The sequence below is a fragment of the Phyllobates terribilis genome, unplaced genomic scaffold (genome assembly GCF_046119375.1).
Source record: "Phyllobates terribilis strain yellow unplaced genomic scaffold, ASM4611937v1 Scaffold_2__4_contigs__length_985480577, whole genome shotgun sequence".
NCBI classification, from domain to species: Eukaryota; Metazoa; Chordata; class Amphibia; order Anura; family Dendrobatidae; genus Phyllobates; species Phyllobates terribilis.
This window is the reverse complement of record NW_027362762.1, coordinates 851,410,322-851,423,852: the sequence shown is the minus strand read 5'-3', so window position 1 is coordinate 851,423,852 and position 13,531 is coordinate 851,410,322. Positions and strand designations below refer to the sequence as shown.

Here is a 13,531-nt window from a genome sequence, read left to right as displayed (position 1 = left end):
TGACCAATTCAGCACCTCCTGTACATATTGGTGTGACACCACTAGCGACCATCGGGTGTATGTTGGTGCTGGGGTAGAAAGCTGCCTGTGATAACACATGTTCCTGCTCCCGCCGGACACCGTGCATGGCTGCCTGTGCGGCAGCGGACTACCACTAACCACACTATAGCCCTCTTTGTTTCCTTTTGGTGTATCTGGTTTGTGTGTTGCTCTCTGGTAACTGCTGTGTGTATTTGCTGTCCTCTGCCCTCATTTAACGCTGCTCAGACTGTCATTGGAGGTAATGACCATCCTATGTCGCTGCGAGAATATTGAGACATCGGAGGGGGTCCCTCTGTACGTAACAGGGGTTGCACAGGTAATAAACTTCCAGCTTCCTAATTCTGCACCTCGGTTTCTTGATCTCTTTTATTGTAAGCAGAAACTGCGTCAAGAGGACTCCGCACTAACCCCTAATACCATACTCTTCTTCCCAGGTGTACGCTTTCAACTTTCCTTCCCATGTTCACTTCCCCCATTGGTGTCCGGTCAGTAGTCACCTTTGAACGTAATGTGAAGCTCTAGTAAACCGGAGTTTATTAAAAGCGAAGCTGTCCTCATAGAGGTGCCAACAACCAGACAGATCTGATTTTATTCTGAATTATCACAGCTTTATCAATCATGTGTCTTAAGGTGGTGCCCATACACACCAGAAAGCGAGTGCTCATTCGGCTGACAAGTATCTATCCCTCCACCACCCCCCATTACTTATGATTGCTGGGATTGGTCTCTTAAATCTTAATTCCTGATAACTTTTTCCTCCAGTCTGGTAATCTGCTGATCACCCCAAGTCTGGAGCGCTGCAACTCTTCAATCATTTTGACATCCATTAATAACTGCTGTACAACCCTGATAAAGAGAATGGTCTTCAGAAAAAAAAAAAGATCTATTGTTTGAATTGGTTTATTATGTTATGCATTTTTTTTATTTTAAGAACGTTTTTCTCAGAAATCTTGCAATTTTCCCACTGGCTTCTAGTCCTCATCCTAGATTTGCACTTCCTGTTTTGTACAGATGACTTTTCAGCGGTCTCATTATCATCACAGATAGGAGGATTATAAGGATCCAAGGGGTGACATGTCAAGCCTGAGTACTAGAACTGTAGTGCCACTTATAGGAAGTAGCTATCCTAAAAGTCAGACGCCTCTCACCAAGCCAAACCAGATCTCACACTTTGCACTGATGAGGGGCAGTACCCAGAAACAGTGTCTGCAAATTAAGATTTTGGTTTTGGCTTTAATCCTAAATCATGTGACAAGGCTTGTTAGAGAGTCGATATTGACTTTTAGGATTGCTACTTCCTATAGTTGGCACTAGAGTTCTAGTTCTCTTCCTCTCTGAAGAGACAATATGCAATGATAGAGAACACCTATATACAGTAAATAACATAGGATTCACAATAGGTGATGTCACAGCTCACCTTCTACCCCTCACTGCACAATGACCTTTGCTCAGATCAGAGCATGACTAGAAAGTTCTTCTATAGTAAGTCAGTGGGTGGATATTTTTTAAGACTAGTGTTCTTTAGACCGATCTTAACAAAGAGTAAGTTTCACCTGGTATAAGCCTCTGATTATATTAGATGCATGTATTGTGGTGTATGCGCCAGAAAATCAACCTTTTTTTTTTTTTTTCAACAGTGGGGAAAAAAAAAACTGATCTAGTGACAATGACCAGTTCCCCAGACGGAGTCAGAGCTGTGGCTAGGTCCATGTGGCCTCCCACAGAGAACAGGAAGTGTGAGTCTAGTATTCGGCCTAGTGGTCAGTGTGAAAATTGCAAGATTAGATATTGATATATATCTATAGATGTATATACATCTATACACACTCATGTCTGTATAAAATGTTATGTATATGGATGTGAAAGGTTAAAAAAAAAAAATACATTTAAGATAAAAACCTTATTTTATTTTAATTTTTTTTGGCTTATCTTTTATGCCTAGCTTTGTACTGTGTATTTTTTTTTCTGAGGACTCCTTCCCTTTACATTCACTATACAAATATAATTTTGTCCCTGACCTGACTTTATCAAGTTCACCAGATCGCTTTACCTACATACAGGAAACAATAATTGTTAAATATTCTCTTTCCTGGATATTTCCGGTTATTGTGTATGCCACCAGGTTTTCATACTTGTGTCCTCCTAGCTTATACTTTTGCATTTGTTAAACAGTTATGCAAAGTCCTGAACATCCTCGGCCACTTTTTTTTTTTCCTGTCTGGGTCAGTCATATACTCAGGCCTTTCTACATAGTCTCTGGTCCACCTGGGGCATTGAATGGGTTAAAGGCCCAAGAAGCTCCTCTTACCTCCCCAATGTCTCCAATTACCTAGTTTGGTGCTGGTGTATTTAATTTTACAAAAGGAGCAGTTTTATGTCCCAGTCTGAGCTGAGCATTGCGCACATTGTGACTATGGACGAGGAGGGGGAAGGAAATGTGCAGGAAGTGTAACGTTGATGTTGGCAAACTGGAAAATGTGCAAATGTTTTACCTTTTTTGGCAGGATTTCCCTAGAGATAATGACGTTGCAGCCCAAGTGTGAGGACGTAGAGACGGCCGAGGGCGTAGCTTTAACTGTCACTGGTGTGGCCCAGGTACTGTAACTCGCAGCACGTCACTTTGGAAAATGCATGTCTCCAGGAATGGATGCCTACTGATGCCATGACAAGCTGGCAGCGCTGTGCTTACAGGCTCTCCGAGAACAGTCCTAGCAAATACTGAGCGAAAAAGGAAATAACTGGAATACTGTTATTAACTAGACCAAGTCTGTTCAGTGCTAACTGTGCGCTCTCCTGTCTAATAGTCAGTGTATCAGACTCTGCATAGCACATTCATGTGGTCAAAAGGAAGGGGGGCATGCTCTTGGCCAAAAAAGTATTAACTGATCATCCACACTGTGGTTTTCCATTTAAAATTGGTTTTAAACTTGATTTATGAACTTCCAGTCTCCTGGTAAAATCAAGAATTGGAACAAGTTGTTCATGTAGCCAGAAAAGGAAACTAGGATCAGGAATCAATAACCCATGGCACTCCTAGCATGCTGGGAGTTGTAGTCTTTACCATAGTTGGTGATCTGCGGCTTATTTTTATACCTAAATTTATACTGTATATTTTTATTCGTTTTGAACAAAAAGCACAACATAAGTTGTCATATACCTTCCATACCCAATAGAGATGTGATCACTCGCTACCATTGTCTGATCAGCAGCGTCAGTCCATCTAAGCTTACGACTACTGGAATGAATGAGCTGAGAGCCTCCCATTTAAAGGGAGGGCAAACTGGTTGGACGTCCTCTGATCAATCGCATCCTATATATTCACTATAAACCGAAAAGTATTGTGACACATGCACTCAGTTATGGGAGGTTTTATGACCGCCCATTCTAAATCCATAGGCATTAATATATAAATTGTGCCCCCTTTGCAGCTTTAACAGCCCACACTCTTCTGGGAAGGCTTTACACAAGCTTTAGGAGCGAGTCTGGGGATTTTTGCTCATTTATCCAGAGGAGCATTTGTGAGGTCAGACACTGGCCGGGCTCACAATCTCCATTCTAGTTCAAAAATGTTAGATGAGGTTGTGGTTGAAGCCTAGTGTGGCTGGTCAAGTTCTTCCACACCTAGCCACGTGACCGAGTGGTCATGTGACTTCAAGCATGTGATTTTCATACTTCCAGCCACAATCCGACTAGACTTTCAACTGCCTAGCTCAATACACTTGCATTATGCGAGCCACGCATGTCTAGTAGGTACTAGGCACGTCCCTGCACATACTGCAAATCTCATACTTGCCTTCACGCACCCACTGCTCCCGGCGCCGGAGAATCCTCACAGCGTGCAGACTTGTAGCCTTGGCTGGGCAACCCCTTTAAAAGCCATTCCCATAGTCTGACCATGGTAATAGGACATGTCAAGACAAATTACTAATTTACTAATACTTTTCTATAAAGAAGAACAGTACAATACAGAAATCTTTAAAAAAAAAAAAACCTGTCCATTATGATTTCAAGAGGAATACAAGTATTGACTAAAATACATCTGTTAGGAGAGATGACGAATTACTTAAGCACAAAAATCTATGTAGAATAAAACTGAACTACAAATTCTATTATATACTATACCTTTTTTTATAGTTTAGGAATATAAGAAAGCATTGAGAGTACGGGCACACGTGCTGCTGCATATTCTACATTGTTCGGATTTTACATATGATTTTTTTTTTTACATTTAAAAATATCCATGTCACATTCTGATACAAAGTAAAACGGTCAGGCTGCTGAAAGCTAAAGCGACAAGTCCTTATCCCATCAGTCTCTCATCGGATAAAATATCGTACAAAAACACCTCTGACTCCCTGTGTAGGATAGAAATAGTTATCGGTGTAAACTTTCTGAAGTCTGACATTGTCACAGCATTATGTGACACACGACATAGAGGCACAAACATGGAGAAAATAGTGTTCAGAGATAATGGCAGGTTTGATAATTAAACGCTCCACATTTCTTGATGTTTCCAATAGACTGATGTAGAACAAAATATTACCTTGATTTTGTTACTTGACTTGTTTGCAAAAAAATATATTTTAATTTATGTTGAAGCTTAGTTTAAGAAAAAAAATGTGCTTAAGTATGGGTGGTTTGCTGTATCTCTCCTAGAGAGATTATATATCCACCATGCTATTGCTGCTATTAGGGGACTGATCTGTTTTAATTGTCTACACTTTCAGTGCTGATTAATATAAGTTGGGGCATGTGCAGACGGACATTTTACTTAGAAAAACAGAGTAATTACACATGCAGCAATTTTTGTGAAAAAGTATAAATCCATTTATTTTACATATATGCTGACAAACAATTAAAAACAGTTATTTAGCAGACAGTGAGCCATACTAAATGTGCAGACGGACGTAGATTCTGTCATCCAAGAGATTATGCAAATGACACTGATCAATCTCCGATCAGAGTGTCAGCACAGTACGATCCGATTTTCTCGGATTGAATCCTAGCACACTATGAAGATGGAGAACAAAATTTCTCCATCTTCTCCATTGTATAAGTGCCTGGAAATCAGGCTGCACTTTAATTACATCTAAGTGCAGTTTGATGATCTCCACGCACTCATTGACTTGCATGGCCGAGTGCGATCTGAATATCGGATCAAACTCAGACATGCAGCAAAAAAAAATCGGACATGTGCACGGCCCCATAGGAAAGCCTTGGTCTGAGTATGATCCGATGTTTTGTCGGATTGCACTCAGATGGAAATTACAGTGGCTTGAGCGAGCCTTTAATTTGTAAGACTCCTTACTGGCTGTAGTAAGGTTATGAATGTGTCAGTTTACAGATCACTTTCAGTGACAAGGATAAGTGCACCTTTTTGAGCAATTTTTAGTTTTTTACTACATTTATTTTAAAAGTAAACAATTTGCAATTGTTTTTTATTAAAGATGTTCTATTGTTTGGATTGTAGAGCCTGCATGGAATACACGACAGTGCAGGCTGCTCGGTCCTGCTTTGCCCTCATACTATCAGACAAGCTTCCCAATTGTTCTCTCTGAAGTTACTTTTAAAGTGATTATAAGCTTGTATTTAAAAAGTTCCTTTCACTGGATTTTTTATTAAACTGCTGCTCCACTAATTCTGGAACAGTTTTTTTGTTTTTTTTTCTTTTTTTTCTTCTTCTGTTCCCCTCCATTCCAAAATTATACTACTGGGAAATAAAGATGCAAGTTTTTTCCGTTCAACCAGCTGTGGCATGTGGTCAGAGGAAAAGAAGCAATCAAAAAACACTGCGGTGGCCACAGAGATTATCTGTGGTGTATGACCTGTTGATTTGAAGGTAAAATTTTGCACCTTTATTACTGGGGGCATAGCTTTGGAATGGAGGGGCGCAGAAGAAAACTGTTCCAGAATGAATGAAGCACCACCAACTGGAGGAAGTAGACAGTTTAAAAAAATAATAAATAAATAAAAATCCATTTTGAATTCAGTTTAGCTTTAGAAGTCAGAAAACTTGTCTGACAGAACTGGATGTAGCATCCTGCGCTGGATTGTAGTACATGCAGGCTCAACATGCCAAATGGTAGAACAATTTTAAGAAAGACCTTTACTTGTAAATAGTCCATGCAATGCAACAACAGAGCTTTGTCTCCTGATTGAGTTAGCTTAATAAAATAAATTCTATCTATTAAAAACTGATACTGTATTTTGGCTTGTGTTGGGCAAAACAGTGACTGTCCATTTTGCCAAGAGTGTTCCTTTTAGTTACAACATCAAAAGAATACATGCCACAGAACATTTCAGTACTCTTAACGAATGTAGTAAACTTTCACCATATTCACCCACACTTTTTCGCAATCCTCGAGCGAGGCTGTGTCTGGACTTCTGCAATGGTAAGTTTTCACATCTTTCCCACCCTTGTGGCGTGTATTCTTTTGATGTTATGGCCGTACGTAAGGACTGAGAAATCCTGAATTTACCTGCACTATACTGCTGGTTGGTTGCATATGTTTGAATGTTACTTTTTGAATGGTAACATTTTCGTAAGTATGTTTCTTAAGAATGTATAACTAGACTTGTGCTTTAGAAAAATACCACTACGTACATTGCTGGTGCATCGATAGGAAATGCTGACATTTTTGGGTTTGTGGATCCAGCAGCTTATACCTCCACCAAACCAATTCCTTGATCAAGACCCCTTTGGCTCGTCTCTGGCACAGATCTACCCTACCTCACAATATACATGTATTGCAATGGATGGAGACTTGTAGTTCCTATAAAGCCCCTGATTACCATGTGCTTGGTTCATGGAATTGGTGGTGGTTGTAGAGCTCCTCCACAGACCTCCATGGCATAGTCTATCAATATCATGGCAATTTCTGTTTTGGGAAAGCACAAGTTCATTTACCCAAATGGACTAATTTCTCTATTGTGTGTGTCTGGCTATTTGTCTTGAAAAAGTTGATCTTGGCTCTCATGCACACAGACTACACACTGTTAAGTATTCGAGCCCTAAATACCATGTGTACTGCCATATTGTGCCACCACGTAGCACTGTATTTTCCCATTGAACCTATTATTCCCCTTGAAGTGTAGCATATGTTGGAACATAGCACATTTTCAGTATTGCACAGTGTGAGAGGAAGCCCCCTCCCAAACCTCTTTTTATTTGAAATGAGGCGTACATGCAGCAGGGGAACTTAAGGTGCCGTATTGAGGATCCTTAACACCCGGATCTTGTGCATGAAACCAACTTGTGATTTAAATAAATATTCCCAATGGATTGTTTGATCAGTGTTTTTTTTTCTTTGTTCTTTTCTTCATTAAAGTGCATATTGTTACTACCATTCATGTAAAAATTAACTATCTCTCTACATGTGCAAAATTGTCTATTAGAAAATGTACAGATTTGCAGTCTAATGTTGTCTTTTTCCCAGGATTGGTATATATTACCGCATTGTCATTGTTCATGTGTCGCTGTCATTATATACGTATGCTCTGGTTTGTCTGCACAATATGTGTGTATATAATCTCTCTACTCGCAATTTGTTACAATGTCACAATGTGCTTTTTTTTTATCAGACAACACTTTTAAAATATGTTTTGGTGTTTTCATGTATTTTTGTAACAAATCATTGAGATTATCAGTGTACATATAACCGCTATGTCCTTTTAAAGGGAACCTGTCACCATGAAAATGCACACCAATCTACAGGCCCCATGTTATAGAGCAGGGGGAGCTGAGCAGATTGATAATATAATTTTGTGAGAATATAATCCATATTACCTGTGATTTAATCCTCTGCTCTTTCTGGGCTTTACGGTCCAGTGGGCTTTCCTATCAGTGACTGACAGCTACCTCTGAATGCACACTTATGATTGACAGCTTTCGTTATATAGGACCGCCCACTGGACCGAAAACCCCAGAAACTGCAAAGGATTAAATGTTTAAATCACAGACTATACTAATTTTTTTTGTATCCTAAAACTATATATCAATCTGTTCAGCCCCCCCCTGCTCTATAGCATGATGCCTGCAGATTGGTTTGCAATTTCATGGTGACAGGTTCCCTTTAAATGAATGTAGCGAGTAAAAAGCTTGCATACATTAAAGAGATGAATATTCCAAGAATAAAAAGTATATATAATATAAATTTTATTAAAGTAGCAACATTTTTGTCCTGCAAGCCATCCTCCTGAACATTCCCAAACGTTGCTATTTGACTGACTGGTAGTTCTGTAGAGAAGAAGCTAGGCAGGACAAGTGTTGTTTTTACATACCCTGTCCAAATGTAAAGGTCTAATCCCAACATTGAAAGCAATAACCAATTTTACAGGTTAGGGAGTAATGTCTGATTTAGTGTGGGGGTCCAGTGTTCAGACTCCCACCCCATCTTGAAATTGAAGCTTTGAAGATCTCACAATGGAATGGAGCCTTGGCCACGCATGTGCACCACCACCATTCCATATATTGATTATACCACTGACTGAGATGGCCAAGGACCGTGCTGAGGTTTCTCCTGCAGTCCCATAGACAATGAATGGAGCGGAGCTTATGTGTGTGGCCACCGCTTCTTTTCATTGGGGCATTTCAGAACTTTGCTCTCCGGCTCAGTGGGGGTCTGTCTGCAGGGACGCCGCACTGGTCAGAAAGTTATTGCCTATCGTGTGGACTGATGATGCCTCAAACAATTAAAATGGAGGCTATTCATGTATGCAAAACCTCAATTCTGCAATACAATTTAATTACCCAAAATCCCTGCCATGCGGCCAGTAGAGGGAAACCATCCAAACCGTCAGGAAGCTATGGCCGTCCATAACCGTGCAGACGTGTTCACCAGTCTGCAGATGGGCAACCTATGTGCAGAATATAGACTGCTACATGAAATGGAAATGGCAAAAACAGAGTGTGCTGGGACCAATAGTAATCGCACATCAGAAGGATAAAAATTAATAATCTTTATTAGACACAATAAATTAAAAAATTAATTTAAAAAATTCCAAGATACTGACAACGTGGTGGGTGAGTGGTGTGGGAAGCCATGATCATTAATATGGATGAATGCGGAGTGACAGATTTGTAACAAAGAAAGTAGGTAATTACAAGTCAAAATAAGTATAACACCTGTGATTTACCGGTGAATAAATGTAATCTGCTATGATGCGCATGCGTGGTGCACATACTATGGGAGGTATCCTGGCAATTATTCTTTGGTCTCTCCTGCTTTCTATTGTATTGTCTCTCATTGGTTACTTACCAAACACCCCTGAGGAAGCATTTGTGAAATGTGCGTTGGGTGTTGGTGGGTGAGTGGTTACATGTGGTAACATTTACTAATACTTTCTATGGATAGCTGTGGGCAGGATTAATTCCCTATGTACCGTATGTATCTATGGTCTAATTTTCTGACCAAGTATATCGAGTGACTTGTGGAATTGTTGTACTTATTTTGACTTGTAATTACCTACTTTCTTTGTTACAAATCTGTCAGTCTGCATTCATCCATATTAATGATCAGGGCCTCCCACAGCACTCACCCACCACTTTGTTTATGTGTCTATCCCTTGGAATGTTTTTTTTTTTTTTATAAATTATTTTATTAATTTTTAAATTTGTGTCTTATTAATTTGTATCCTTCTGATGTGTGATTACTATTGGTCCTAGCACACTCCTTTTTGTTTTCGGTATTTCTATGTATTCTAGTGCAAATTGTGACCTTATACCCCCTTACCTGGGTTTACATGTTGGTGATATGTTACATGAAATGGCAACTTGAAATTTTTCTGCAAGGTGGAGTTGTGTTCAAATGTTATGTACTTTCTAAATTGGGTTACATTCTTTTGGTTTTTAGGCGTTCACAAAATGGAAACCTCCAATATTTTGATTGCTGCAGATAAGATCTACTGTGTATATATTTTGCCTCTCTAGTACATCACCCCACAGAAATCTTCACCAAGCATAATATACTGAGCACATCTCAATGTATTCTTGTACATGTGTTTTTATTATTTGATATTATGTTTATTTGTCTAATCTTATGCAATTTTTTAATCTTTAAATATATTTTTATGTAATGTGTATGTATACATTTTTATATATATATTTTGTTTTAGGTGAAAATCATGACTGAGAGTGAACTTTTAGCTGTGGCCAGTGAGCAGTTTCTTGGAAAAAATGTCCATGAGGTTAAAAATGTTGTTCTGCAAACCTTGGAGGGCCATTTGCGATCAATTCTTGGTAAATAAATGCTTAGAATTAGTTTTTTTCTAGTCTTTTTGTAGTTTACTGCGATCACCTAACATTAATAGAATATTCCCAAATCATGCATTGTGGATAAATGAGTGAAAGGTGCACATCCCACTAATTAAAACTGCAGCCACTATAAAGGGAACCTGTCAGTAGGTTTTTGCTATTTAATCTGTGAGTAGCATGATGTAGGGGCAGAGAGCCTGATTCCAGGATTTGGCAGTTTGCTGTAGTTTCAATACAATCAGTGTTTTATCAGCAGGAGATTATCACTGCAGGACTAGGTGTCTCATGGCAAGCTGTCCAGCTTTACTTGTATAACCACGCCCCCTTCACTGATTTGCAGCGAGCTGCCAATATACACAGGAAGCTGCCAATCAGGGGTGTGGGCGGGGTTATACAAAGCTCCGCATTTCAACCACTGCTAAATCAGAGAGTTATAAAAACTGCACCAAGCATCCCAGTAAGTGACACATCGCTGGAATCAGGGTCTTTGCCCCTACATCATGCTGCTGACGGATTCCCTTTTAGGAATTGGGTTCCCCAACCCACATCTCACTTCAGTCAGGTGAATTTGTTGCTGGCCATCACATCCAGATGGAGAATGAGTTGAGAAGTGGGAGTCACAAACTGTTTGCCCTCACCTGCTCTTATAACACGGATGGAGGATCCGTGGATGGAGTGCCATAAATGTGAGTTGGGGATATCTCTTTAAGGAAATGGTAGACAATTATAACTTTTTATTTTATTGCTTGCAAATCTATCTAATGTAAAGTGGATACTTGACAGTGTTATTAACCCCCTGTAATAAGCAGGGGCCGTGATTATATGGCTGGTGACCTCAGACACTGTATATAAGCTTAGAACCTCCATGTTCAGTTCCTCATGACATCTATCCTATACTACAGTCCATCTGTAATAGGCGTCTTTTCCTCCAGGTACACTAACAGTGGAGCAGATTTATCAGGACCGGGATCAATTTGCAAAGCTGGTTCGTGAAGTAGCAGCCCCTGATGTCGGCCGCATGGGTATTGAAATCCTAAGCTTTACAATCAAGGTGAGCGTATAAGTAAACTGACTGCAATTTAATCATTTTCCTAATTAGTCACCCTTCAGGCACTTTATTTCCATTTATTTAATTGGCCATAAAAATCATAAGTGCATTACCTTTATTTGTTTATGATTCAGTATTGCCGTAAATGACACTGAAGAAGGCACGTCGCCTGCAGAGAGTCTGACCTTTGTCATCTTTGCAATGAATGTTGTCCGTCTTGTTTTGCACTTGCATTGTACCTTGGATCGCATGTAATTCCCATAATTCATGCTTTGTCCTGCAGGATGTCTATGACAAGGTTGAGTATTTAAGCTCCCTGGGTAAGACGCAGACAGCTGCTGTTCAGAGGGATGCAGACATTGGCGTTGCAGAAGCAGAGCGCGATGCAGGCATTAGGGTACGTAATCCACTAGAGGATTTGGAAGTGCTTAGAATACTATATGTAGCTTTTACATCCTGCAGAGTAATTTAATTTGTTGTTTCATTTCCCTGACAGGAAGCCATGTGCAAGAAAGAAATGCTTGATGTCAAGTATCTTTCCGATACGAAAATGGCCGATTCAAAACGGGCTTATGAACTGCAGAAGGCGGCTTTTAGCCAGGAAGTGAACACCAAGGTAAGACTGGGAGGGTGAGGTGGTAGAGAAGTGACAAGATGTGCCAAGTGTCCTATGGAGGAGTAAACCGTTCTGGGCACGGAAAAGGGAGACGGTTGATGTTCTTACCGTATGGCAGGGAGATTGCTTTACCTCTAATATCTCCAAGGCCACATTTAGACTTGGCAAAATGTTATACATGTTAAAAGAATTTATAGAAGAATGAGCTTTAAAAAAAAAAAAAGTTCTCTCGAAAGAAGACCTTTAAAATTGTCTTATTGACATTAAGTCGCACAGGGGGGGAGAATTGGAACTTTTGTAGTCATTCAGCAACAACAGGAAAAAGTGATTTAGTTTCAGGCCCTACACTAGGCGTTCACGGAGTAATACTTTTACCTAGAATGTTCCTTCAAAAGCCTAACCCCTTAAAAGGAAACGGTGGTTTTTATTTCATCAATAGTTTGCATAAAAATAATCAACTCTGTAATACGTCTTATCAGAGAGCTCTGCTTCTTTCTCCTCCTGGATTGATCTTTCACTTTAAATTAATGTAGACAATGAAGACAGATTTTCCCTTTGCCAAAATAGGAGGAAGAGTTGGTGCTTTTAAAATTCTATGGTGAGAGGAGGAGCTAATAGTAGACACAGAAATTGTCCTGCAAGTTCTCCTGACAGTTACAGTTCTCCATAGAACTTTTTGAGCACAAAGTGTCCTCGCCTATCTCCTTAATGGGAAAGTCTATACTTGCTGAGGACGGATTTTGTCCAGTTAATGTTGAAGTTTGGGGGAGTCCGTCTTTTCCACTGGTCAGAGCGGGTTTAGCTGCACAATGCGGGTACACACCATGTACATGGTCCTCGCTGTAACCGTCCCCTCCTTGTAATGTAGAAAGCAGAAGCTCAGCTGGCGTATGAACTGCAGGCGGCTAAAGAACAGCAGAAGATTCGACTGGAAGAAATTGAGATTGAGGTCGTGCAGCGGAAGAAACAGATTGACATTGAGGAGAAAGAAGTTGTCCGTATGGACAAGGAGCTGATTGCCACAGTGAGGAGACCTGCAGAAGCCGAGGCGTATAGGATGCAGCAGATTGCTGAAGGAGAAAAGTGAGTATAGATTTTGCATATATGGTTTAACTTTCATTGTATTCGTAACATTGTAGGAGGCTGAACCAGATTTATTTTGCGTGAAGAAGTACTTAAAAGGGTTTTTCCAATAAACAACTTTTTTTTTTTTTTTGTACTGTAAAAAATTACATGTGCTATATTCGCCCTTCGCAGATCCTTTGCTACTTCTCTGCTGCCTCAGGATCTGTTGACTTGGCGGCAGCGCACAACTACAGCGCACATGACCGCTGCAGCCAATTACTGGATTCAAATATAACTGAAAAAAAGCAACTACTGCTGATATCTCACTGTTTTTTAGGATTTATATTGCAATAAAGTTTATTCTAAATTTTTTGGTTATTCAGATTAATTTTATTTTGTTCTGGCTCACATTTTCCCTTTTTTTTTTTTGGTTAGATTTGCTGTCTTTATGCCCTGTGGTGAGAAAATCCATATTTAGTACTTTCTAGGATTATAATTTTCAGTCTCT

The 13,531-nt window shown here is 39.8% G+C and overlaps 1 protein-coding gene across 3 annotated transcripts in view; it reads left to right on the top strand.

The window, feature by feature from the left end:
* Positions 1–13,531, top strand: part of FLOT2 (flotillin 2) — a 63,763-nt gene that overhangs the window by 41,180 nt on the left and 9,052 nt on the right. Inside the window, exons 3-8 of one of the 3 annotated variants that reach the window (XM_073667892.1) lie at positions 2,547–2,637; positions 10,156–10,279; positions 11,227–11,345; positions 11,626–11,739; positions 11,839–11,958; positions 12,827–13,041. In XM_073667892.1, the coding sequence (XP_073523993.1) occupies positions 2,547–2,637; positions 10,156–10,279; positions 11,227–11,345; positions 11,626–11,739; positions 11,839–11,958; positions 12,827–13,041 (783 nt within the window). Of the gene's footprint in view, positions 1–267; positions 359–2,546; positions 2,638–10,155; positions 10,280–11,226; positions 11,346–11,625; positions 11,740–11,838; positions 11,959–12,826; positions 13,042–13,531 lie in introns of all 3 variants that reach the window. The other 2 variants (XM_073667894.1, XM_073667895.1) reach the window with 2 other exon arrangements.